We start from the raw sequence: 27,703 nt of genomic DNA, 5'->3' as shown, positions 1-27,703 counted from the left end.
AATAATCAAAATGATTTGTATTTTTAATTGTTACATGGTTCAAACATACTGGAAATGAACATCATCCTTTCACTACATGTGAAAACAATCAAAAGTATGAGGATCAGGGTCGCTGGACGCCCATGTTGTTATTAGTGCCAAGTACAACTTTGGTTTATTTCAGAAAATGGTGTAGTTTGAAAGACTGGTGAGCAATGAAATGCATCTTGACTCACAGAAGTAAAAGCGTACTGCATCGAGTGCTGAAGAAAGAAGCACATAAACATTACAATCTGAAATAAATAGAGTCAGTATTTCACCTCTTTGGACATGAGTCAATATCAGAGTATATTACAGTACGTGATAGCAGTAGTTGAGTGGGTATTGTATATTTGTTATCTGCACATGTCACAATTTGGAAATGATGATAATTGCTGGCATATTATTATTTTTGTATCCTCTAGAGTACTGGGGGTTTGGGGTTATGAAAGCCTGAAGAAGTCACACAGCTGAGCTTCATAAATGACTGAAAGGATCTTGACATTGACACATAAGTTGTTTACAAGAACAAACAAATATAAAGTTAATAGTTGCCTTCTTATCACAGTTGAAGTTCAAATATAAACCCAGTGAACCATATTTCAGTGTCTTTGTATAGAAAACCCTCAAATAAAAGCCACAGAAATGTCAGCTCTGAATAGACAGCTGTCATGGTAACTTCAATATCTAATATCAGGTTTAAACGTCATTTCTCTTTCTCCCGTCTTTGTTCTGGCTCACTGAGAGCTGGTGAGCACACAGAAGCCATAGCAACACATCAGACATCTGTTCCTGACCATGAATCAGGTTAGGAGCATGTGATTTACTTGGGAAAGCTAGAAAATTTTTTTAAATGGTACATTTCTAAAGGTTTGTTGCATTTTCTTATCATTGTTACACAGTCTTGTGCCCTTTGTTCTGAATGATGGTTAGAAGCAGCCCCTCCAAACATGTGTTGGCTCTGGCTTTGTTTAAGACTGCAGTGGCCTGACTGTGCTGGCAGATTCTCCACAGACCAGCAATCTGCCCTGAAACGCTTGTCCCATGAGGCAGTGCACTCAGCTTATCAACATGATTCATCTTCCTGATTACACGCTGTGTCTTTGGGGCGCTGCACAGTGTATGATGGGTGAGAGGCACATCGACCTGCCGCTGCCGGGGTTGTGTACAGACCACTGGGGCAACGGGGGTATAAAACTCCCCACGCTAATCGTTTTGCATTCAGTTTAACGAATGGAGGAGGTGGTAGCAGATATGGAAGAGACGTTCAGACTGTTTTTCTTTGAATAATACTAACAACATAGTGCCGCACAGTGGAGCAGTGGTTAAGCGCTCTTGCCTTATAGCAATATGTGGGTTTCCTCTGTTTTCCTTCCACAGTCTAGAAACATGCATGTGAGGTTAATTGGTGACCCTAAGTCGTCCTTATGTGTGAACTGTTGCCTGTCTCTCTATATTTGCCCTGTGATGGACTAGTGACCTGTCCAGGGTGTATCATGGCTTCACTCATAGTTAACTGGGATTGGTTCCAGCGCCCTGCAACCCTGTACAGGATAGAAGCATGACTAATAAAACTCACTGTTGATATGTGATGATAGTGCTTGAATTTTTTTTGTACAAAAGTGTTCCAAGCTAGCCACAGGTGACCAAACTCTTCTTGAGGTTATGCTGTTTGCATAACAAAGAATTGAATGCTACTCATATTGCCCAGGCTGAATCACAATGTGTTTGCTTTATACAACCTTAGTCTTAGATGGCCCGTCTTCTGCATGTTTTGGATGTCTCTTCTTCAAAACACCTGAATCTAATGAATATATCATCACCAAGCTCCCTAAGAAGGCTCAGTAAGGAGACCCTCATTACAATCATGTTGCAGTGGGGAGAGACCTAAAACATGAAGAACACATCTGCACTAGATAATGATGCTGCCAACATGAGTTAAAAAAGGAATTGCATGTTGCATTTCTTTGCTTGGGTGATAGTTGCATGATTATAGTTAAACATGCTGGCTAGGCTAGTTAGTCATATTGACGGCTTAAAGCTCATTAAATTATGCATTTGGTAATAAATATTTGTATTATATTGTGCTACAGATTTACAAAAGATACCCAATAAATTTCATGAACCTTAAGAACCTGTGTCATGGAGTTTCTTTGGGGATGTTTATCTGCTTGGGAAGTTAGCCCAGGAAGAGATAATGTCAAATATGTCAACTGCGATGTAAATAATGAGAAATGAATAAACATTCATATGTTATTGATGTCTTTCCAAAGAATGGTGTGTTTTCTCTTCTTGGACCCAATATCAACCAGACACAACTGATTGGCCCAATATGTTGACATGAAGAACATGAGTGTATGGTGCATGGAAACAAAAAGTTCAATGGTAGTTTAGTGATTAAAAAAATTATGTATCAGGATGAGGATCAATTTGAGACGCCCCCCTCACATGCACACCCATTGTATGATATATCTATGTGTAGATTTAGTCTATATATTCATATTTTTACACGTACATCTGTATATCAGGTCTATATTCAAACGTATCCACATGATATGTAAATCCGTACAGTGGTTGATTGATCTTTATCTATCCACAATGCTTATCTGTATATTTGACTGTTTCCATCGAGCAATTGTTTTATGGCTGTTGAATGTAAATAGAGTTTCTTTTTACATAAAGATATATAATCACTCTATTTCTGTATATAGCAATGCCTTTCACATTGCACTTTTGGATGGGATGTCAAAAGACTTTTCGTTACTTGTGCTTGCAATACATTTCAATCCTAATCCTAATACATCATGCAGGCAGAGTGTGGCATATAAAATCTGACCTTGGGCTGTGATTGGCCCGGGAGCCAGACTTTTGACACTCCTGATCTAAAAGGTTTGCCTGTCATGAAAACAACAAGGTGAATTGACCCCCTGTTGAGAATAATCCTCCAGCTATTGCGGTAAATAGTTGAACGCTCAGACGCACGCGGTGGTCGGAACTCAGGTAGGCGCGTGTCGCTGCAGCGCTGCTTTGATGACACGTGGATGATTAAGCTTAAGTGTCAGGAGCCCGGGGGTCTTGCTGATCTGCGTGTGTGTGTGTGTGTGTGTGAGTGTGTGCTGCCGGGAAGGACCGCAGGATGACCAACCCAGCGTGCGTGAGCGAGCAGATCGGAGGTGAGCAGTGAGCGGGCGGCGGAGCGTCAGTGTGGAAACTTGAGGCGCTGTCCATGGTTCTGAATCGCCTCTCGTCGTCCCCTCAGTCCGCGAGGGGACCGACCAGCAGCCCGCTGTGAGCCGCGTCTTTTCTCCCACCTGTGCGTTACCGGAGCTCTCTGACGATCCCCGATCGATGGAGGTCTACAAGCTCAGCCGACACGGTTAAAGACGGACATCGGATGTCCCCCAGTTTGTGCTCGAAACATGGATGAAGGACTTGTGGAATTATTAAACCCCGTCAGCGAGACGAAATGTTTCTGAAGACATCGTTTGTACTGTATTTTACCTTCTGACTGACCAATCATTCACCAATTCATTCATGAGAGGAAATCCAGCACCATGAAAAAAAAATGAAATGCTGTGATTTATTCACCTTTCAAGATTAAGACCTTTGTGGGGGGGTTTTGTTGTTTTTCTGTCAAAATTTAAGAAGAACAAACGTATCCACCAAGGCATGGCTCGACTGCTTGTTTTGGTCAACTCCGTGGTCCTGTTGCTTTTTGGCAGCGACATGTTCTTGGTTGGAGCAAGTAAGTATGAACCTCACATCAATTATTGTGCATTTTGTACCGTTGTGAAAAGCCCCATTAAGCAAACCCTTGTGTGGGATTTTATGCACGTGAGGACGAACTAAACATTTCCTATAATGCTCAGAAGTGCGCTGTATTTTCAGCACATGAAATAACAGTTGTTTGAACACAGTAAAGCCTGCAAATATGTTAAAACAAGCAAAATATATCCTTCTTAGAATCATCCATGAAAGAGAGAAGTGTGATCTGGTTTGAAAAGCTATTTATAGATAGAAAATCCAAAGAACTGTGACATTTCGCTGGAAAGCTTATAGAAATATATGTTTATGTATCATATGACGCCAAGTTTGTTTCAGGTTGCCAATTACTAGAACTGGCAGATGAAAATCAGTTAGTTCCAGCAAACTCTGGCTTAGGCTCTGTGTGCAGTGTTTGTATATCAATTTCAAAAATTAAATAAGCATATTGCTTATGCAGGTTTAGCAGAAACATTGTCGGTAAATGCTTTGGAAGTTTAATCAGAGCCTACCAGTGAAGTTGTTCATAAATCTAAACTCATCCTATCAAATCAATATTTTGTAGAAACACTAGTTGCAGAGCAAACTCTGCTTCCAGTAATAATCCAGTAAGAGACAGATTACCCCTGCTCTGCCTTAGTTTCCTCATTTGCATGAATGCAAATGCAATATTCATGCAGTCATTTCTTTGCTTGCCTTGTTTGATTAACAAGAGCTGCAAAGGAAGCCTACTGTACCTCTGTATTCAGTCTCTGTATCTCGCTGTCTCCCTCTATCACTTCCACCCTCATCTCTCAAGGGAACCGAGACCTACATGTGATAGCGCCTTGAGAGAATCAGATTGGCACGTCGATGTTACTGTGGGTGTGTGTTCTGTCTGCCAGAGATAAATATTCAGAGCATTTTAATGTTCCTCGCTGACATGGGAGATGCGGGAAGCATCCCTGATGAGCTTGGTATGAGGTTGTCAAGAGCATGAACAGCCTCAATTAAAATAACACACATGACACTCATAAATATAAATTTGGCTGTTGCAATGAGCTTCAAAGGAAAAGAAAATAAATGTTGAATCAATGCCAGAACCATGCATGCTATGAGACTGTGCTGACATGTCACTCTGAGGAGGTTTTAAATTAACTGTCTTCACCTCATGGTGAGATTGTCCTTTAAATCACTCACACGCACGCACGCACGCACGCACGCACGCACGCACGCACGCACGCACACACACACACACACACACAATTTTAGGTGGGATTATTGAATAATTTGCAATTATGTAATGATGCTGAATGTCAGCAATATTAGCAAACAATAAAGCATGTTACCCTTTCACCCAAAACTCCTTCAATTTTTCATGAAGCATGCTTTTCCACATAATTACTTGCTAATGTACACAGTACAGACACGCAAAAAAATGATCTATTCAGGTCTCACATGTAAAATGGTACAGGTTTTTTTGGTGCATAGAAAACAAAACAAAACACTGCTGCGTCTTGTCAATTTACAATCTATATGCCAGAGTTGAGTACACACATCTCAACAGGAAAATACATCCAGAAAAGTAAGAAAGAAAAGATATGTAAATTTGAATGACGCCAACCCTTGCCTGTCTCAGAGACAGACATTAGATATGAATGCAGACACATACTCACTCACAAACTCGTGTGTGTGTGTCTCCTTGGGATGGATAGATTCTTCATTGATGCTGAGTGAATGAATGTGGTCAATAAAAGGTTTTGTTGAAAGCCTTCAAGAAACCCCGAAGGAAGACTCTAATCCTCTCAAGCTCGATACAACGATGCAATATAAGATATCATGTGTCCATCTATTGTGTGTTGGAGAGAACAAGTAAAGTAGTAAAAGCTACTGTATGACTGGTTTCAAAGTGTTTGGCATGTCAGTGTTTCGTGGGACTCCTAAAAAGGGCCATGAGGAGTTCAGTTTCAGTTGTGCCGCCCAAGACCTTCCCAAGTGTGTTAAATATCTCTAACCAGAACAGAGACAGCTTAGGGCATGATCAGAGTTTATGTATGTGGTCTGCTGCCAATCTATCCGGGTAAATCTTTGCTGATTTTGCATTGGTGTAGTGGCTCCAGTGCAGGTCCTCAGACTGAAGTAAGCCATATCTTGCACATACAGAGGACGCCTGTACCAGATCCACCACATAGTCGCATTGATCATCAGTAATTAAGATTCTGGCTCCACACAACTCGAAGGGCGTCCAGCCGGGTCAGATTCATTACAGAGATCTCCCGAGATAGAAACAAGTCTAGACTTGAGTTTGGGGGCTGGTTGGAGACTAGAGGCTATTGCTTGTGTACTAAATGTGTAATAACCTACGGGTGTTTGGGAGATCATATTTGACAGATACGTCTGAAAATTGGGGGGGGGGGGGGGCGTCAATGTTTAAGCTCATGATGGACAGCAGACCATTCTCATGCCAATCACGAAATGTTGCATCTGAGCAGGAAGGGAGGAAACCACTGTTGCGGTAAATGTGCTTGAGACCAGATGAGACATGTGATCCAAAATGTATCCTGAACTGTCTCCAGATTTTTAAGGAGTTAGTCACAATCGGGTTTTAACCTTGGGGTAACTAAGCGCACACCAACTGACCACAGCAATAGGTTGGACGAGGATATCTCCATCTGTGCTCACTGAGGGAGCTCACCTTGTACAGATTTGGAGTTCCAGAAAAAGAGTTTATTGATATTACATGCCCAGTAATACTGATGCCTGGCAGACAAGGGTAGACATTGACACATGCAAATGACACATATTCCACATCCAGATCAATAGCCTTTACTCATTTACTTTTTTGGTGATACCATGTTCCACAATGAAGTTGTCATTTAAAGTGACAGGCTAAGCATGTAACAATATATAGCGAAATAAAGTAAGTATTTTGATCTGAATCACCACCAAAATTTGATGTTTTTACTTTGATCAAAATTGACCAACTATCCCCCATTTCCATGAAGATGAGCTCATTGCTTTTTGAGACTAACTGACAAATAAATGTGGGTGATTTCATAACCTCCTTGGTGGATATACAAACATCCTGTGAATAGCATTGGCTATATCGTTAACTATTTATTTTTAAGGTTGAGCGTGAACCGTAAATCTTCTTAAAATCTCTAAAATGTAAAAAATTAAGGAGGATAATTTGAGATGTTCAAATAGAAAGCAGAAAGTCGTCTGCATATAGTGACTGCTTGTGGGTTAGACGTCCCATCACGATGCCTTTAAATCGATCTTCATTACGGAGCCAGATGGGCAATGGTTCCATAGCGAGCACAAATAGAGAGGGAGACAAAGGCCAGCGTTGCCTATTACCCCGCGAAATTGGAAACGGGTTGGATCTCATTCCGTCAACATTAACCGAAGCAACCTGGGATGAATAGAATAAATGCATTCACGAAATAAAATTAGTGCTGAAACCAGACCTGTTTAGAATATAGAACATGTATCCCAATTCCACCCAGTCAAATGTTTTTTGGCATCGAAAGAGAGAACGATTTCGAGAGAGTCTGTAACCGTCAGGTGTTAAAAAAAGGAAAACCGAATAGGAGAAAAGCCAGATTATTCTGCACGGATAAGGTCAGGTACTCTCTGGAGACGAGTGGCAAGAACCTTAGCCATTATTTTAAAATCCACATCTAGCAAGGTTATGGGCCTATAACTGCCACACAACAGTGGATCTTTGTCTTTCTTCAACAAGAACCTTACAGTGAGAACATTTCTAAGGATTTTTATACCTAGACATGTGATGCACCCTCTCTAAACTAGACAGCAAAAGCTCTCATGTGGCATTTGAATTCATATTTCTATCATATTTGTGGACAAATCAACAAGAAATACACAATATTTATTGTCAGATACCTCCTTAATACAAAAGCTCTGTAGAAGAGGAATCCTGCTTGAGGCAGAGCTTTACACACAAACATGAATTAAGATTTATTGGATTTACTATATGGCCGGACTCATATCATTTGTCAAATTGGCAATATGCGGTTCATAAACCTGGTGACACATTCTTGACAAATAGATGTTCTGTATTACAGCTGGATCCATTAAAGTGATGGCCAATATTTGCTCATGTCAACATAATTTCATATGCTGTCACATAGAGTGTGTTGAAAAACAAGATTCATACACAAACAACTGGTTGCGTGTGCATGTGTGCGGGGGTACATTTTTTAAAAATCTTTTTTTAAACCAGTGTTTTGAGTATTTTTCAGTGACTCACACTTGTTGGTATCTTGTTTGGATGCGAGTGCAGCCAATGAACACCCACAGCAGGTGATAAAAATGAAGGCTACGAACCTTGTAAAGAGTTCATGAATCCACTGATGCCAGGTAGCTGTATATTTTTGGGAAGTACTATTAGCTTGTAACTGAAAGTCTTTGAAGTTTTGGTCTATAAAATGATTAACTTTACACAGGCCACATTGTCCCACCTTGTGTCACTACTGGTTCACTGCCTCTGTGAGAGATAAGAATGAGTTTATCTCAAGTAAGGGATAGTGAGTGCCCGTGTAATTGCAAAGACGATCTTGAATATGTAGGGAAACGCATACGAGGTAAGCACGCCTGGATGGATAACCTCCATCTTTAACATAGCTGCTTCAGAATGCTGCACTTGATTTTTATTCATCCCACGTGGCATCACATGTAAAAGACATGTGTGCTGGGGGTGGTGGGGGTGGTGGGGGGAATAGACTCAGAGTTGAAACGAGTTAGCATTCAAAGGTAATATGAGGGCAGACAATATTGTGACAGAAATAAAACCAGGATGACAGGGGCATGCAAGCAGAGACAGGATCCTGCTGTGCAGAGTAAAACACTGAATTTTAAACCACAGAAAATAAAATAGATCCAGATGAAGTTTTTTGAAGACCGACTAAGCGACAAATCAAAAAAAAAAAAAAAAAAAAAACCACGAAGAGTTCATTTTACTTCGGGAATGTGTGTGGGATTCAAGACATTATAAGTATTGAAAAGGGATTACATTAAAAGTGGCCTGTCAAGCTGTCAACCAGCTCAGAGGTAATTGAAACATGATTAAAAATAGAGACATAAAGATGAGTAAACCACCGCTTCGCCTTTCACATATGTTTGAGGCAATATAAAATATGTGCCACTGAGATTTTTACTGTGTTGTTAAGCCAACTAATCAATCATCTGCAGTTTATGTCCTCTAAATGGGCAGAGTCATATCACAGTTTTATGAAGCATGAAGACAGGAGTCTTCATATGGAAGTTTTGAATTGTAACCAAGAAGTCTCTTTATCATGTCTACAACTGAAAGATGACCAGAAATCGATGAATTATGCTAAAACTGCAGTTTATTTTATGAATGGCTTAACAGGCGTTTATCTGTTCCATGTGAATCATGCGGAATGAAGGATAGTGACATAATATAATTGATTTCCCACCCAATTAACTCGAGAAGAAACTCGATCTCCTGATAAATGCATCTCTGACTACATAAATGCCCAAAATGCCTGATGTAAATGGGAATATGAGTAAATAGATAAACAAATAAGTTAGATTTAATGACATGTTCTTAAAAGAAACACATACATTCATGATGTGGAGGCAGTGAAAGGTAAGCGAGTTCAATGAAAGCCACTGTTTTAACCACTTTGAAGCCCTTAATGTCCCATCTGTTCAGGTTGTGTCATGAAGGGCATTTGTTTCAAAACCGATCAGACAACATGATCACATGATGTACTGGGGCGAAGGGAGGACCTGAAAAGCACATTCTGAGAGATTCATGAAGTCCGACGTCCACATCAGCAAGTATAATAATGTAATTACATGTTGAAAAGACTTTCAGTCGGTGAATTAGCTGAAGCTGACTTGTTTTCAGGTGTCGTTCCTCACTAAAGTTCAAGAGGTGTTAAAAAACACAAACTGAGCATAGAACAGTAAAAGGGAACTGGCATGTGTAACATCACATTGCTCTCCTGGTGAATCTGTCAGAGGCTGTAATGCACAATTTCCTACTTACTCACCTCTTATTTCCACATTTTTGTTTAATCAACGTGTCACTTCCACACAAGGGAAGTGTCTGATCAAGTGCTGCAGAAGCTGACTCACTGTGATAAATCAAAATGTTTTTATTTGACCATAAAAACATCTTCAATCACTCTCGTCCTGCACTGTGAATGTGGAGGCAGCCAATAAACAAAGAAGGCAATTGTGCAAGCACAAGCAAATATAGAGGTCAAAATAAAGGATGCCACAGCCCTTCACACACTGACGATTTCAAGCTGGGCTCGTTTCCACGTGGCTCATCAGCCATTCAGAGATCCAGGCCCGCTGTTTCTCAGCGCGCGTACTCGCACTAGATTGGGAGGAGCTAATGTGCTTGGCTTTTGGCGACATGCTATGATTCATCCTGGCAGTGCGCCCACATCCCAAGAGGAAAGCTTACCATGTGTTTGCACTGACACGCACCTCGGTGGCTGCGACCTGTTTGATTCCCAATCTTACATCGCGCATTGTGTGGAGTAGGGCTTACTCAAGAAACATGGCACATGACCAATATTGAAGTATGAGGATTATTACTGGATAAGGGAACATCAAATAAGATGGAGAAGAGCAGCGGGAAATTGATTGGACTGTTTGAAAAATGGCATCTGGAGTCTGATTGAGTTTTAAAGTACCATTTTTTATGGCTCGATGTAAGCTTCTAAACGCTACATTTTGTGAAGTTTCTCTACTTCATGCACTTCAGTTTCAAAATAGACTTGTCCCACTCAACTGCCTCTAATGGAAACAGCATCATATAGGAAGAGGACACGTATACATTAGTGATGATTCATGGCTGGATTTAACTGAACCGTCATTTGCTCCATCACAACTAAATGATCCGCAGACAATGCATCTCGGATACGGGCTGCTTTTGTGCCCATGCATGTCTGCCTGTAACCCCCATTACCTAAAGGACAATCAGCTTCAAGAGCAATGAATGTGTCCTGCCGTAGATAAATGTGGTATCTGATTTTGAACCAGAACAATCACTGGGGGATTTTATTAGATTTGTACAGATGATGGTGGCTATGGTGCCTCTGTGAGAGTATTTGTGCAAATATAATGCAAATGTAATGTTTGTACATGGAGCTTTTTGTTTTTGTCACTTGCATACAACATGTTATTAACAGTTACAGGCGTGACATTCAGGTAATAACATGCACGCACACAAGTATGCACGAGTATCTAGTTGGGATAATTGAATGATTTGCGTCTGCAATTAAGCAATGATGCTGAATGTCAGCGATATTAGCATACAATAAAGCCTGTTACCCTTTCATCCACCCTCCTTCAATTCTGCACTCCACATGTTTTTATTATTACTTGCTAGTGTACACAGCATAGCACATTAAGATTTAAAAAGGCAAAACTTGTTTATATATGCATGACTGATGGATGCAGACACAAATAAAAATTACATAAATATTTAGGTTTTGTAGGTATCGTTGAGATTTTTGGTATATAATATAATATAATATAATATAATATAATATAATATAATATAATATAATATAATATAATATAATATAACATAATATAATATAATATTAAAAGCAGCATATAACACACACACACACTCAAAAATAACAATACAATAAAAATTGTCTGCAGCTGTCATACCAGCTACATTTATGTTTTTTGCACTAAAGTATATTATATCTTTGTCATTTGTATCCATTATATTTACTCTAAAAATCAGTGTCATTAAAAAAAATATATATATATATTAAATTTATTTATAAATGTTTAGAGTAGGCCTGTTACATACATGCACTTTGAAAACAACTAAAATAAACAATCATAATAATTCATATATAAAATCAGTGGCCATATGAATACTGTCAAAGGAGAAGGACAGTGGAACCATTACTGCAAATATATGTATGACATACTCACAAAAGCTTTCCAAAGTTCAAGGACAATTTATAGCAGATGTGACTTTCCCTCTCTTACCCTCCTGCACATCCGTCTTAACACTTTATAACACCCGTTCCTATTAAAAAGGATTCTCATTAAAAGGATAAAATGAGGCAGACACGACCTCTCCACCTTTGTTAACAACAACCAAGCCACACCATCTCCACAGTTGGAACGTTAATTTTCTCACACAAGTTCTGTCAAAGGCTAAAAATTAATCTGGCCATTTGTTGGGCTTGCTCACTCACCCTCGTTAAACCAATCTGTGAGCCCGCCGTGAGCCACCGGGGCCCGGGCTTCATGCGTGTGATTGACCCTGACCTCATACGTCTCATAGGAAACATGAGAGTGCGACAAAGAGACTGATAGCCTCGTGTGACCCGGCGGTCTCCAGATCTCCTTCAGCGTCACCGTTTGCACCGAGCATCATTGACTGCAGCCCAGATAAAATAGACAGAAATCCAAGAGGGGAAGAAGCAGTGAGAGAAACAGAGCGGTATAGAGATAAAGCAGATGTATGAGGAGGGGAGCGGTAGAGGAGGAATTGAAGAAGAAAACCACAAATCAACTGAAAAAGCTTGCAGTGTCGTCATTTTTGTCTCATCTTATTTTCTCAGCTGCACTTTGAGGATGAAATGTTTTCCTGGAACAGCACATGCCTTGAGCTGTCATCTCATTTAAGTCACCTAAATACATAAAAGACAAACTGAATGACTGCACAGCTATTGGGGTAAAATGCTACAGAAAGCTGTAATTTCCATTTGATGAATTTCTGAGGATAATTCTGATCCCATTTTGAGAAATGTTTTATTCAACTCCGGGCCACAGGGCAATAGGAGCCGAGTCCAATGGATCATATGTTCTGCACTGTTTTCTCTTCTGTCCTGTTTTCATGTTGCATTAAAAGAACCTGATCCCGTCTTACACAAACATACTTCTTAGGTTGAAAATGAGGGGTCTTTAAAAAAAAAAAAAAGAATAATGGTTTTGTATTTTGTGTTTGGGGAAGAAGGGAAATGATAATTTGAAGAAACTGTGTTTGGTCAATTATTTATTTGTTGCTTCTTGAAAACAAATCCAAACGGTCATGCATTTGTGGGATGAGATGCAGTTGCACCCATTGAAAAAACACCTTTGACCGTATCAAATTACATTCCTTTTGCAATTCTGAAGAAATAACACCATTTAGGAATCTTACAATTCCTTGTTTTAAGAAACAGGAGCAGCCTTTCTATGGTGGCCACTTGTCTGCTCGCATACAAAAATACACAGCTTAAGTATTTGATAGTTGCTGGAAATTGGCTGAAGCAATACAGAAGGATGATGGATGAGTTGGTTGTTTTCACCAGATGTTGTTGCAGGTTGTGTTCTTATCAGTTAAAATCTGACGTGACTGGGTAATGTCTTAGTTGTTTGTTTTTTTTAACTGCACATTTCTACAGGTATAACCAAATGCAGATTTACATATTTTTAGCTGTTTTTGTAGTTGTAATTGAACATGTTACGACAGTGAAAATTTAACACTTGTACAATTAATTTAAAACAGTCAAAACTTGCTTATAAATATAAAGTGGTTATGTGGATTTGGTGTGTGGAGCTTTTAGAATGAGAACTGTGTGCTGACATACGATGGTGTAGCGAGAATATTCCCAGTTTGAGCCTTGGATTATCTGCTTTGTTTGTGTGGAGTTTGCATGTTCATGTGGGCACTCCGGTTCCAACCCACAGTCTAAAAACATATTTGATGTTAATTGGTGATTGCTCTGTGATCAGTTCAGGGTGTAGCCTGTCTTCCACCTTTGTCAGCAGAGAATTCAGCATGAGAGAATAAAAATGTAAAAAAGCTATAAAGAGGATGATGTTGCCTTATATTTGTCTGCATGTCCAGAAGCATGAAAAGAAGATGATAAGCAAAACAAACTTATTTGTTCCAAGGAAGGAGTTCTTTAGAAATAGATGATACATATTTGAATATGTTTATTCTGCATCCACGAGCTTTGCATTCTATTCTTTCGTGCCTTTTTCTAGGAAGCTTTTTTGTCATCCTTTCATAGCTGACAAAGCACAATTTCTTCTCACTTGACCTTCATCACACAGCATCCCTTTCTGTTTGTGACAATCTAAAGTCTATCAAAGCTTCGCTAACAGCGAAAGCCCCAAGGAAGCACTTCAGTTTCCCAATTGTCCAGCCAATCCCATCTTTCCCATCTATCTGACCTGAACGAATGCCTGCAGACTGTATCTCTCTGTGGGTCCCTCCATTAGACCTGTCACCCACTGTTTCTGCCGCCTTTTGCTTCCCAGGCCTTTGTTCTCACTTTGCAATCACGCGTCTGCTGGCAACCAAATCATGATCGATGGCTGCAAAGCGACAAGGTGAAGAAACGTAACCCCCTCTGTGTGGGGTGAACATGAAACTGCGTCGGGGTGACACTCGGAGCTGTTTGCCGGAGAGCCTTTTTTTTTGTATGTATCCGTGAGTGTAATGTGTCAGGACTCAGTGTAAACACCTCAAGGTTTAAAAGAAGTCTAGAAAAAGTGTGGTTTTGTCAGAGAAAACAACAACATGTTGTTGTCAACACACACACGGTACAAATGCCATGAAGCCGCCCAGCGTGTACTAATGATCTGTTTTTCACTGAGCTTGTCTGTGGACACTGTTGAATTCTTGACCTTATGCAGCATGTGTTATGTACCTATGGGGACAACAGCAACGATTTCAAGTAATCCAGTTGCAACGGGCCGGTAAGGTAATTATGGTGACATTACTGCAGTTGAATGATAAAGCTAAAGGTTAATCAGCTGGAGAGCAGAAGACGGTGAAGTTGTTACCCAAAGAAATCTCACTAAAACTACGCATTAATAAACTGCTCAAACAAATAATATTACCGATTAGCACATTTATTCAATTCAATTCAATTCAATTCAATTCAATTACTTCAATATTAAGTTGAAGAAAAGCCAGCGATGAGCTCAATGAGTATTATTAAATGTAAATGCATTGTTTGGGACTTTCCAGGTGCAATGGGGACACAGATAGCATGCATCCATTTCAAGATCTGGAGAAGCGTGCGGCTTAACAGATCTCTATTGTTTACTTTCCTGCAGACCGGCCACCAGCGCCTGTCAATGTGTCCGTCATGCACCTGCGAGCCGACTCTGCCACCGTATCCTGGGAGGTTCCAGAGGGAGACATAATAATTGGCTTCTCCATCTCACAACAGGTAAATCCTAAACTTTCCACACAAATCAGAAGAGTGATGGAAAGGTCAAAAGAGCATCTTCGAATATATAAAATGTCATTTTGGTTGGAACTGAGTATTTGCCATGCCCTGTTGAAACAGTCCTGATTTGCCAACAATCCAAGAGGTAGAAAATGGAAATAAGCCTATTTTCTACTACGTCATGAATGATATTATCTTAGTAAAAAAATGGTATGACTTTGGGGCGATTTACAATAAAACCCCGTGCTCAACATAGAGAAAGACTGACAGACGCTTCTACTCAAGCCTGAAGTGAGACTGAAACCTGTCACGGCCGATGAATCAGCACAAGAAAATAGTGTAGCATGAATGTGCACCAGTTGTTCATAGAGGACAAAAAAGATTTAAAAGGCTTAAGAACAGGGGAAAATGCTGCGACTGAATAAAGGGATGTATCATCCAGCTGTAATCATGCTTGTGCCTAATGCAAACATCACAGTGTCATTCAAGTTTACCAGTCAATGTGACTGATGAGCTGAATATGACGTTGGACAGCCTTTCTCTTCAGGGCTTCTCCGCATGTTTTCAACTGCAGTTCAACGCTCCTGCTAATTGCCTTCAGTGTGTGTGGAAGTTTAATTATTGCATGAGTCATTGTTTGTATCTCCTATTCAGGCAAGGCCATAAAAACACACATGCACACACAAACATCTGGAAATACTCCAAGTGCAGATGAGTTTGAGAGCAAAGACGGTTTTCAGAAATAACTTTGCCAAAGGTGAAAGAGAAAGGCTTCGATTATGAAAGCTTGTCTCTCAAAGTGCTTCAAGGCTGAAATAATCCGAAATCGGATTCCACGACAAAGTAATTTGTAGTCAAGACCCCATATGGTGAAAAATAATGTGCCAACTGTTAATATAATAAAGAACTCAGCATGTTGTTCTCCAGAACCTTGACTATTTTCTAATTGGTCACTTTTGTTTTACATTCGAATGAACTCTATGTGCGATCCTAATTATTTCAAGCCGTGACAATTCTTTACGGAAAGCAACAACACTTCCAAAAGGAGTATAGACTATTACTGTGACACCCATGTTTAGAAGCTTCAATGTCTGTGCTGCAGCATCCATCACCTCATTGCTCTCTGTATTGATCACATGATCTATTCAATATCTTAATCCATTGATCTCGATCCTTCTCTCAACTCCCAGAGGCAGGATGGACACATGCAGCGGTTCATTCGGGAGGTCAACACTACCAGCCGCTCTTGTGTTCTTTGGGACCTGGAGGAGGAGACGGACTACATCATCCAGGTCCAGTCAATTGGCCTGTATGGAGAGAGCCAAGCCAGCAAGAAAGTTCATTTCCGCACCCTCAAGAAATCAGACCGCTTTCCCTCCAACAGCTCCAATCAAGGTACCAGCTTCACACAGGAACATGAAATGTATTTATTAGTATGATAAAACACTTTAGGGTTTGTCATCAGAGTCAAACATAATTATTAGGTTGAATGAATAACTGCTTCTCATTCTACTGCTCGCCGTAAGAATATCTCTGGTTTGAGTGTGATCTGGGGTTTACAGACTTTACATGTTTTCCCTTCTGTTTCTTTGGCTTCTCCGGTTTATTCTTAAAGCTTTGTCGTTGCAAAAACACACATTTCAGGTTAATTGGCATCCCTAAAAATGGCCTTTATGTTTGAATGTGTGTACGTCTGTTTCAATGCATTCCCTCTGGGCTTTGATACCCTGCGACACTGAGCTCGATCAAGTGGTCCAAACATTTTTATGTCTCTATGAACAGTGATTTGCAAATATTACCAGAAAGGTTGAGGTGACTATAACTGAGCTGTAATAGATTGCTTTAGTGCTAAAATTTCAAACCTAGAAACATACTTTCATATTGATACGTTGCTGAAGATTTATTCATGGACAGAAACTGCTTTTATCCTTTTCCACTATGGATTGTTGAGAGCCATTTATATTATGGGTTTACTTTCTCACACATGATGTAAGGAATTGTTGCAGTAAAAACAAAAATAAAATAAACTGCAAATATGGCCTTCTGCCACATAAATCACTACCCAGTGTCTGGGAGCTGTGTCTTGTTGTGCTTATTGTTAATCTTATTCCGGGAGAGACAAGGAACACAACAACCCTCGAGATATGTGGCAACAACTTATAAAGCACAAAAAAACCTATTAAAGTTTATGTAGGACTGTATGACTAGTCTGTACGACACTGACCTCGGTGTAACTGAACTTTTATGGACCGTGGGGAGGCCAACCATTACAGACTCATGTTGGGATAATGTGATTTGTTGAGTTTTGAGTGACTTGTCAATGTGAGTTTCACTTCAATAAAGCAAAGAAGAGTGTACTCAATAGGTAAAGCTGTTTTGAACAATCATGTGCATTGTTTAGAAACACACATTGTTGAGATAACTGGATTTCTGTAGCAAATGAGGTTAACGCCTGAGCTTGTTCACTGAATTTCAGACTCCATGGTATTAATACATAAAATACAGCTGTGGAGTCTGTGTTTATCATGACTTCTTCAGTTTTCCTATATTAAGATTACTGTGTAGATAGAATAGCTGTGCGTTAAACAGAATAATTTGTTTGTTTTCTGTCTTCTGCAGCTTCAATTTTGAATTTTTTCCTCAGTTAAATGCTACAAAGTTTGTGAAATTGCACTACAACCGATAAAGTCACAACAAGTCACTCCACCAGTTATTTTTCTTTCCTCTGTGTTCTTCAGCTCCGGCTGTTACGTAACATAATGCTTTGCTTTTTAGTCTACATGATCTGCTGCAGGCTTTTTTCCCCCCGAGGCAGAGACAGCAGCAACCCATTGCAGACACTTTTCCATTTTCTTGCTGTTGTGCTAAAGCCTCTTCTTGCTGTTGAATGCTTTTAAAGCACCCTGACATTGAGGACGAGATACAAAGGAGGCTAGTGCCGAAAAGTGAGTGTTAACAGGAAGCCTCCTTTCACAGCCTCTCTCTGGGGGGGGGGAGCTCTCCATGTGCTTCTTGCAGTTTTATTTTCTCTTAGACTCCAATACATTATTGACAGACTCTTCAAGCATGGCTCCAGGCAAGTGCCTCTGAATCTATGCAACCACTGTGGGTGATTCTGCCTTAAAATACTTCAGAATCAGTGTACGGGCTGAGCTCACAGACAGGGTGAAATATGAAGACCGTGACCAATACAAAATGGATTCAGCCTCTCTCAGCTTTTTACTATTAGTTGTGAGTGGAAAGACTTTACATTTTACAAGGGTTTTTTTTATTTTATTAATGTCTGCAGAGGAGTCCAAAATAGCATCCTTTAACATACTGTAGTAGTATTTGATACTTGTAAACTGCACTTTTTCTCTCACTGTGGGTTTATAGTCGTGTCCGGGTCATGACTACAAGTGCTGACGCAAGCGAATCATAAATGTTTGTGTTCAGCTGACTCAGTCTGGGCACCATTAGCTAAGCTGGCAGGATTTGCCAAATTGGAAAAGAAAGAAACTGATTCCAACTCAAGCTCACATGAAACCGTCCACTAGCTAATATATACTGTAAATAAACAAATCTCCCATTGCTTTACATGAAAATATCAAGTTTTAGTTATCTAACAGAGATGAGTCTGAAAAGCAAACAAATGTTTTATCTTTAAAATAAGAGGAAAACTCATGGTCAGTGTAAACTTTGGATGAGGCCACAGCAGACTTTGGAAGAGATTTATTATGCAACATTAATCACGGTTTGTCATCCAACTGGGTCAAAAAAAAAACCCCCACAAAAAACAGCCCATTCAGTGGATGAGCTTCATTTGTAAAGTTTGTTTTGCTGTATTGAAGCAATCAGCGTCAGCTTCCCATTAATCTACTGCTGACTCCTCACACCCCACTTTTAAAGTCTAATCACTTCAACTTTCTCCCTGTGACTCTTGTCAACGTTAATACTCAGGTTTGCTTCCCTGCAATTACCCCTATTCTGTTGTATATTTCAACTGTGTTATCTAAAGGTGGTTTGTAAATGGTTATTAGACTTTAGCCTATCTGACATTTATGGAGATTCTAACATATGTCTAAAACACAACTGATAATTGATGTGTTCAACTAAGTACTGGGAACTGGGACATTTCTCATTATGAGCCGACTATAGCACTGTGCTGCTCAGACTAAAAGAACTAACTTCATTCAAGGTTGAATACCTTCAAAGACAAAATGCAGTTACATAATGAAGTGGTGGCCTTCACAAATAAAATGCAAATCATCTAGCCATCCTGAGTTATTTAATATTAAAATGAAGGTGTTGCAGTCTCCTCGGTCTAGCTTCTGTTTGCACTGTGGTGACAGGAATCAGAGATATTCATCAGCAATAGTTCCCGAACATGAACTGCACGGCTGCACCCTGACCCATTTTCACACAACTTAAGAACTGAATTAGGCTGTCTGGATGTCTGCTGATAGCCTATGATTTACGTAGTTACAAAACTTTTTTTGTTTTTTCCTTTTGCACTCTGGGCTTGCATTTCTTAATATTACAATATGTTAAGAACAGAGCCACAGAACACATCTGATAACTAACAATCACAAAAGATTACAAAGTCAATGCTCAAAAGGAGAAACTATATCTTCACTAGAACATCAAGCTTATTCAACATGATGTCTTCATATAAAACTACAACCCATGCACCTGAATGCAGTGTAATATAATAAGACTTTGCCTTTTGTTTGGGTTGTTGCTGTTGACCATTGAGCCATAAACCGGGCTCCAACATCACAGAGTCATTAATGTGATTCTTTGTCACAGCCAACTTCCTCCCATTGAAACTAAATTGATTTGCAATATATATATATATATATATATATATATATATGGCATTCCCAAGAGCCATTGCTGTGATCCCCATGAATCAATAAGGATCTTTTTTTTTTCCTTTAGAAGCAATTCTGTTCTATAATGTGATTACATATTAATGCATACATCCCCTGATGTTTACCTGTGCAGGCCAGATTAGTAATATATTTCATATGAGGCATTTCCTGCCAGTGCATCACTGGAGGATTCAAAATTAAATCAACCACTGTATTTTTTCTTTCTTTCCAGGGATCAATATGTCTTTCCAAAGTCTATTTCAATTTCATTAGCTCCAAGGAAAGCTTTTATTCTGAGTATGTCTTCATTTGTGTTGCATGTCCTTCAGGATTGGAGCATGCTCTGCCACATCTCTGACTTTCAGCGGTTTGCCTTTCAGCTAACTTCAACTCAAAAGAAAATTAAAAACGTTTGTTTGTAGGATGTTGACAGTTTGTTGACATCAAAAGTCATTTTTGTTAATGATAATTTTCTTTATTTGCGAAGGGAACAAAAAGAAAAACTTCCACTTGTAGCGAAATAAGCTTGTCAAGTTTAAATTCCAGCCTGATGATATTAATAACGAAAGGCACATATGAGAAAATGGACATGATTTGTTAATGAGCCAGCTGTGCTATAGTCATTACAGGAATCTCCCCAAAGGTTACTACAGTAAATCATTCCCCCATAGAAGACGCGATACGTGCTGCCACTGTGCTGTCAATCCACTTCACACAGAAGAGCAATAAAGAATCATTTTCAAAAGGTGGATGCCTCGAGCAGTCAAACCTAAATAGGTAGGGTGATCTCCTTAGACACAATTACTGCAGGATACTTCAAAGAGACGCTCAGCTGCCGGAGTCAGGAGGGGCAATGAGACAAACCTATGCTGCGCACAGTCAGAAAACATAAAGCTGAATCAAAAAACAGGCTCATCTTTATCTTTAATTAACGTTGTTGGCATGATTTGACTTGCTGATATTATCCATTCCATCTTATTTATCGCTTGATCCTGTGCAGGGTCGCACAATGTTGGAGCTAATCCCAGTTTACTATGGGACAGGTCAGGATACACTCTGGACGTGTCGCCAGTCCATCACAGGGCAAACACTCAACCACACGCACTCACGTTCACGCCTCGGGGCAATTTCAGCTCACCAATTAGGAGAACATGCAAACTGCACACAGAAAGGCCCCGGATGATTATTTGTGTGAATAGATGATTTAAAGTGTATTGACTTTAGACTTTTGTCCATCTCTCTGTGCTCAGCTTGCAAGTTGGATAAAGCAAATATACATGTGGCCTATATAGATCAGTCGATGCATCTGTTGTGTTATTCACTTGTTAACATCTAGAATAAAACTGGGATTTAATGGTTCGACGATGTAATAAAACTCAGAAAAAACAATCTGCTTTGTGTCACGGAACCACACTGAAAGAGTAAATCAGATGATGCATTGTGGCAACACTAGTATAGAATCCCCTTGCGTGTTGTTACACAGTTTCCTGACACAGTTTGCAGCCACAATCAACATCATGGGATTGGTAAGAGCAGAAGGAAGGTCATCTAATTATCTCAGCACAAACTCTTTTGTGCACCAGAGGAACCACAATCCAGTCATTCTGCCCTTGCACAGAATCACACGGCATACGTGAGTGTTGGCATCAGCATGAAATATGGATGAAACACCAGCAGGACACGGTATTCAGGTCATCTGGAAAATTCTTTCACTCTATGGTATGAAACCCATCATGTCAAATATTCAAAATTGTTCAGCATTTCTATTTTTTTATTAAATTTTTTCATGTTTTGAAACAAGCGAGAACTATTTAGTCACACGCTACCTATCACATCTTCAATTTCTGTTTGTTTTACAGGCTGAAAGAATTTGTATCGCCTACATTATATTTACATTTTGTTCTTTGATCCCTCATGGGTTGGTCAGGGTTGGTCAGTGCCCGGGTCTCCAGCATCAACCAGAAAACTGTAAACAAGCAGGTTTTTTGATGCCTAGAAGTCTCGTGGATTATCAAAAGAAGACCTTTTCAAAAACTTTCATCATCCCAACACTGCCAGCAGGAGCCTCGCTGGATGTATACATCTCGCAGACAACACACACACACTACAAGCAACATTTTACCCTGAGAAAGGAGAAGTGTGAGTAGTTCCTGAAATCAAAGGGAGATTTAAAATAAAGCTACATGCAATAAAAATATATTTGGAAAGCTCGAACTCCATTTAAAATTTCACTTATCTCTGTTTCAAGTTTGTACAGGGGTTTACATATAGTGCCTGATATTACACAGCAGACATAAAGCCTTCGGGTGTGTCATGATGCGGAAAGTTTCCTATTTCCACTCCCTCATGTCCTCACACAGAAAAAAATTAAATAAAAATGTGGCCACAAACTGGACCTCGCTCTGTAAAATCCCATCACGTGAAGTGAGCTAGCAGTCGGTCATTCGAGGCCAGTTTCGTGACAACTTGATTCACTAAAAGAGGCAATTGGGAAGAGTGGCGTTCTGGATGAGTTCCAATCTACGCAAGTTAAGAGATAGTTTGGAGAGCGGAAATAAGCTCATGGTCAATCCACTTAAAGGAGGATTAATGCTACAGCACTAATGTGTGGTATTGCTCCACCGTTTGGTTTTGTTCTTACCACTACAGTACTTTTTTTTTTTTTTTCTTAAACAGCATTACAGAATTGTTCTGACGTGAGCAGCGGTGCCCTAAAGGGAGAAACCGGCCTGGGGTCTGATGTTCGCTGCTTCGATGCAGACAGCTGAAACGGTTCAAATGTGGAGAAGTGAAGTAGTGGTGGTCTCGCTCCCCAGAGCGCTGTAACCTGGCCACGCCGTTTCCTAGAAACAGAATGGGTTTACATGGAAAAAGGAATTTCTCAAAAGGGGATTAATGAAGTTTGATTAGTTTACATTAGTTTTAGTAAAGTTTAACGTAACGCAAAGCTTTCCATCATGTTCTCTTGGTTTGAAGCTTTAAGCTGTCAAGACAGGAACCAATATCGCACCATTAATCTCCTCCTGACAACAAACAGCACGTCTGCCATTAGTGTTCTACAACATTCAGATGTTGTCTTGGCAAAATGCCTATTCCGCTAAAGTGTCAAAAAACACAGTATTTAGGGAGACTGAATGCAACTCTCCTGTCTGTCCCCTCCCCCAGACGATCCCACTGTACAGGGCCTGGACAAGTCTCGACATCTACAAACAGGAGAGATGATCATCATAGTGGTGGTCTTGGTCATGTGGGCAGGTAAGTTTGGAAATATGTGTGATGATATTTCAATTAAAAACACAAATTAATAAGGACCAAATTGAAGGAAATCCCACCGTAATCACCTTCTGTGTTCACCTGCGTTATAATATAGGAGTATACTTAGGATGTGAAAAAGGGATTTTTTTGGGTAACATGTTAAGTTTTTGTATTTAAGCTCCAGCTGGTGGAACCTGCATGAGTGATGTGGTGGGACGTGCTTTCACATAGTTCCAAGTGCCAATGACTTTAAGACATAAATAAATTGAAATGAAAATTTGATAACAGCTGTGACCTAACAGTCTCTGGCTGCTGTCAATCAGGTCTGATTAAACCTCAGCGTCCAAATGAAGAAATGAAGCTCAGTGACTGAACACACACACACACACACACACACACACACACACACACACACACACACACACACACACACACACACACACACACACACACACACACACACACACACACACACACACACACACACACACACACACACACACACACACAAAATGAGGTATCAAATGCTACTGAGCAGAATTGAAAGTGTCAAATAGGTTTTTCTGTTGATTTGCAGCAAGTTTCAATTTGTTGTCAGTCTTATCCAAACACATTTTTAGATTAGATTAGATAGAACTGTATTGATCCCTTTGGGACAAATCCCTCAAGGAAATTAATATTATCATGACTGTAACTTATGACTACGGGTTATTTTTCTGTGACAACAACAAGACACTGATGAGTGAAAACAAGATCGATGAGATCCCTATGAGGTGGAGAAAAACCAAAATAGTCACGCACCCTTCCGTCTGGTTAAAAAAAAAAATCTAAATGTCAAATCTCAGAATATCCCAATCCTTTTAAACTTTTGCGCAAATGCAGTCGAGCCAACATCACGGCTCTCTGAGCATCGTCTCCATGCAGCTCTGAGTTTCTGCTCCTGTGAGGATGTGTGCTGATGAAAGAAGTGCTGAGACACAATGCGAAGTGGCACGTGTGACAGGCTGCCAGGAGCAGGGCTTCCCACCCCCGAGGACCAAAGTGAGATGTTAAATAATACTAATGAGGAGAAACCAAAGTACCACGGAGGGCTGCGAGGAGTGGGAGTGAAAAGCTAAAAAGCACCCATGTGGCGTATTCATAATGGGCTATATAAATGGACTCGGGTCACTTTTTCAAGTCCGATTTCCGGAATCATCTTCTTTTCATCTGCCCATTTGGAAATTACTCCAATTTATTCTCCATTTTTCAAATCCTCCTCTCTTTGCTATCACTCCAGTGTTAAATATTGCAATATCTACTGCTATGTTTGATAGCATACAGTGATGACCAACATCATCAAATTATACGTCTCTATCTGCAAGACAAACAATTCTAATTTGTTGCACCACTGAAGAACACTTACATGATGCATGTATAATTGGTTGGTAATTAAATGGATTCAGTTCTGTTCCTGAGTGGTACTCCCAGCTTGGTAGACCTCATTACGGGGGCTGCACGTCAGATTCTGAATATTTTAAACAATTGACGTTCTCACGGAAATCCGTAACCTTGGTGATGGGAGAAGGTAATAGTGAGTGTACAGTATTTGCCCAAACTGGAGGCAGGACTGCATCGGGCAGATTGCAAAATGCATCAAAACGGAAGCCCGTGGAGAATTCTCGTCTTCCAAGCTTTCAGATAAAGGCCGAGCCATCGCGGCCCCATGGGAATGAAATCCCATTATCCACATGGCATTTCAGCGAGCTCAGTTAGAGACAGTGGTGACTTGTTGGTGAGTGATGGCTGCTGACTGCATCTCAACCCTCTCTTTTGTGTGTGTGTGTGTGTGTGTGTGTGTGTGTGTGTGTGTGTGTGTGTGTGTGTGTGTGTGTGTGTGTGTGTGTGTGTGTGTGTGTGTGTGTGTGTGTGTGTGTGTGTGTGTGTGTGTGTGTGTGTGTGTGTGTGTGTGTGCCTTGCACATGTGCCCGTCTCTCACCTCCTGCCAGCTGTTATTGCCCTCTTCTGCCGGCAGTACGACATTATCAAGGACAACGACTCCAGCAACAACAAGGAGAAGGCCAAGCCATCGTCAGAGAGGAGCACACCGGAGCACCACAGTGGAGGTCTGCTGAGGAGCAAGGTGAGCACCACAGGCTTGTGTGCTATGACACACACACACACACACACACACACACACACACACACACACACACACACACACACACACATACACACACACACACACACACACACTTTGCAGAGTTTATCCTGAAAAAGTTTGTTAGGTGAGGTGTGTAACAAATGGATGCATGAAACTCAGAACTCTGACTTTATTAAAAAGTCATTCAACACTCATCATCCAACACAGAAGCGTGTCATCAGCCGTCACGCCCTTCTCACTCCTGGTTTCATCACAATTATCACCTAACCAAGGTGATAAACACATAGCAGTGTGAACCAAATAACAGAAATACAAAAACTACAGGTATAATTACTATAAGTACAGAGAAAAACTCCCATAAGTCCTTGCGCTATGCCACCCGACAGCCAAAAATAGATATATAAATAAATAAATGCTGTATTATGAAATGTTTTCTTCATCTTATCATCAAGCTGGGATGAGGTTTTTAAAAAAAAAAAAGAAAAATCTATATAATGTGAAATTAGTAACATTTCTTTCAATCCAGACAGAATGTAATAACAATAACAACCTTAAAACGATAAATCAGTAACTCAGGTGTCATATTCAGTGTATGAACAGTGGGGAATCCTGTCATCCTGCTGGCAGCTGAGCTCCGATTGGAAACATCATCCTGCCTGGAGATGTAATCATAGGACTATACAAGAGTCCAGCTGTGCAATATACTCCAAAAATAAATAAATAAAAATCTACAAACCGGATATTCGTGACTGGAAAATATCTTGTGTCAGCTGTAGCAGCAGGAGTAAGACAACAAATCTACATGGAGACACATCAGGACCACGATCATAACAGCTTAAATGAGGCCTTCTTTTATATTTTGTGTTGTTTTAAGTATTAAGTATTATTTTCTTCAACTGTTGCTGACTTTAAAATATTTTTCCATCTCTGACAGGATGTGTCACACATTGTCTTTATAGGAATTATTTCTGGACGATTTATCATCGACACACCAAACTACCCAAACTTTAAGTGCTATTACCCAAGTGCAGGAAAGATTCCTCTGCGTATCACACATTTGCAGCATTCACAGTTAAAAACACGCAGTAATATTAAAAAAAAACTGAAAGCTATTAAGAGCTGAATTTATCTAGGAGATGGTGGTCATAGCTCTCACTCATTGCAAGATTTTTGACAAGTTTACAGCCATTAAATTAAAATGAATCCAGGGAGCCCAAGTATAATTTTATGAATAAATATGAAAATGGAAAAAGAAGATTTTGATAGTGAAAGTAATGTGCCATGCATGCACTGTTTTGCAGAACACTAAGAAACATTTCCAAAACAAAATCTTTGCTCTCAACTGCAATAATACATACTTTTATGTGTTTTTAACTGCTAAAAACAACATTTTTTCCACGAGTAACAATCAAAAACACATAATCTCGGCTTCATATCTGAAGTCTAACCTTTCTCTTAAAGCAGTGTCTGTAAATCTAACAGAAACTGTGTGACTGTCCCCTGTGATCAAAGTCTGTCTTTACCGTACAATAACAGACACAGCGAAAATGATTTTCGTTTTCTCGTCTTTTCGCAGTTTCACCCGTCCGTGCCGTCAATCAACATCATTGAAGTGTGAGAAGCGGGAAAACCGAAGTTAAATCCGTCTCTCTCTCTGTCTAACATCAGTTCATTGTTGACCTTTCTCTCTGATGAGAGAATAAGCGCAGAGAAAAATGTGAGTCTTCTGTCGGGCGTCATCAGAGGAGAAGCACTTGATGAAAGACACAAACGCATGCACCCGGTATCTGTGGGAAAATACAACACTGAACTCCAGATACGCCTAGAAAAAAAAACAAAAAACCTAATCCAGCTGCCCTGTACACATCTACACACCCTCACACCCAGTCACAGTAGGAACAGAAACCTCCTCCTGCAGGTTGGTAGTATAAAACTTGATGTTAACCCATGGTGCAGTTAACATTGACGTCTCCGCCAGGTGCTTGGTATGTTATTGCAATACAAAACACACAACGTATCATCTCTGGGAAGCGTGTCTTTGTGACTTTAAATCTGCAGTGTATTTTTGATATTGGCATGTGCAGTTAGATACCGCCCTCATTTGTTATAGAAAGCTCAGAATAAACCACCGTTCTGCCTCCGTTTCAAATGGTGGTAATATACTTGTCATAAATGTATGATGCCGTCCGACTGCTGGGTAGATTGTTAATAAGGAGCATATGACATGTGTCCAAAATCCATCTGTAAGCAAATACAGTCACTCCATTTTTTTTCCTATCAGTCAAATATGAATGCCGTTTTCTGATTAGCATTGTACTTTTTCATATTTCATACATGAATAACATGTATGTACATAGCTCATTCAGTTACTCAGTAAAGTTGCATGCAGGTTATTCACGTGTAGAATAGCGTTTGATGTGCACTCCATCTTTGATGCCGCCAAAAGGAGAAATAAACTTGATTGCAGTACGATACAGCCTGCTTGG

General features: G+C 40.0%; 1 protein-coding gene across 2 annotated transcripts; it reads left to right on the top strand.

Moving 5' to 3' along the window:
- The first annotated feature begins 2,911 nt into the window (after positions 1-2,911).
- Positions 2,912-27,703, top strand: fndc4a (fibronectin type III domain containing 4a). 2 transcript variants are annotated; one of them, XM_080490301.1, is made up of 6 exons: positions 2,912-3,763; positions 14,851-14,966; positions 16,157-16,361; positions 22,985-23,074; positions 25,063-25,196; positions 26,794-27,703. In XM_080490301.1, exons 1-6 carry the CDS (start codon positions 3,688-3,690, stop codon positions 26,833-26,835), a joined length of 663 nt encoding a protein of 220 aa, XP_080346427.1. In that variant the 5' UTR covers positions 2,912-3,687; the 3' UTR covers positions 26,836-27,703. The 2 variants fall into 2 exon arrangements, with proteins under 2 accessions (XP_080346427.1, XP_080346428.1); XM_080490302.1 differs by having other exon boundaries at positions 2,978-3,763; positions 25,089-25,196; positions 26,794-27,688.

Source organism: Lipophrys pholis (assembly GCF_963383615.2).
Source record: "Lipophrys pholis genome assembly, chromosome: 21".
NCBI lineage: Eukaryota > Metazoa > Chordata > Actinopteri > Blenniiformes > Blenniidae > Lipophrys > Lipophrys pholis.
Note: the sequence above shows the minus strand (reverse complement) of the source record. Positions and strands in the feature narration are given on the sequence as shown.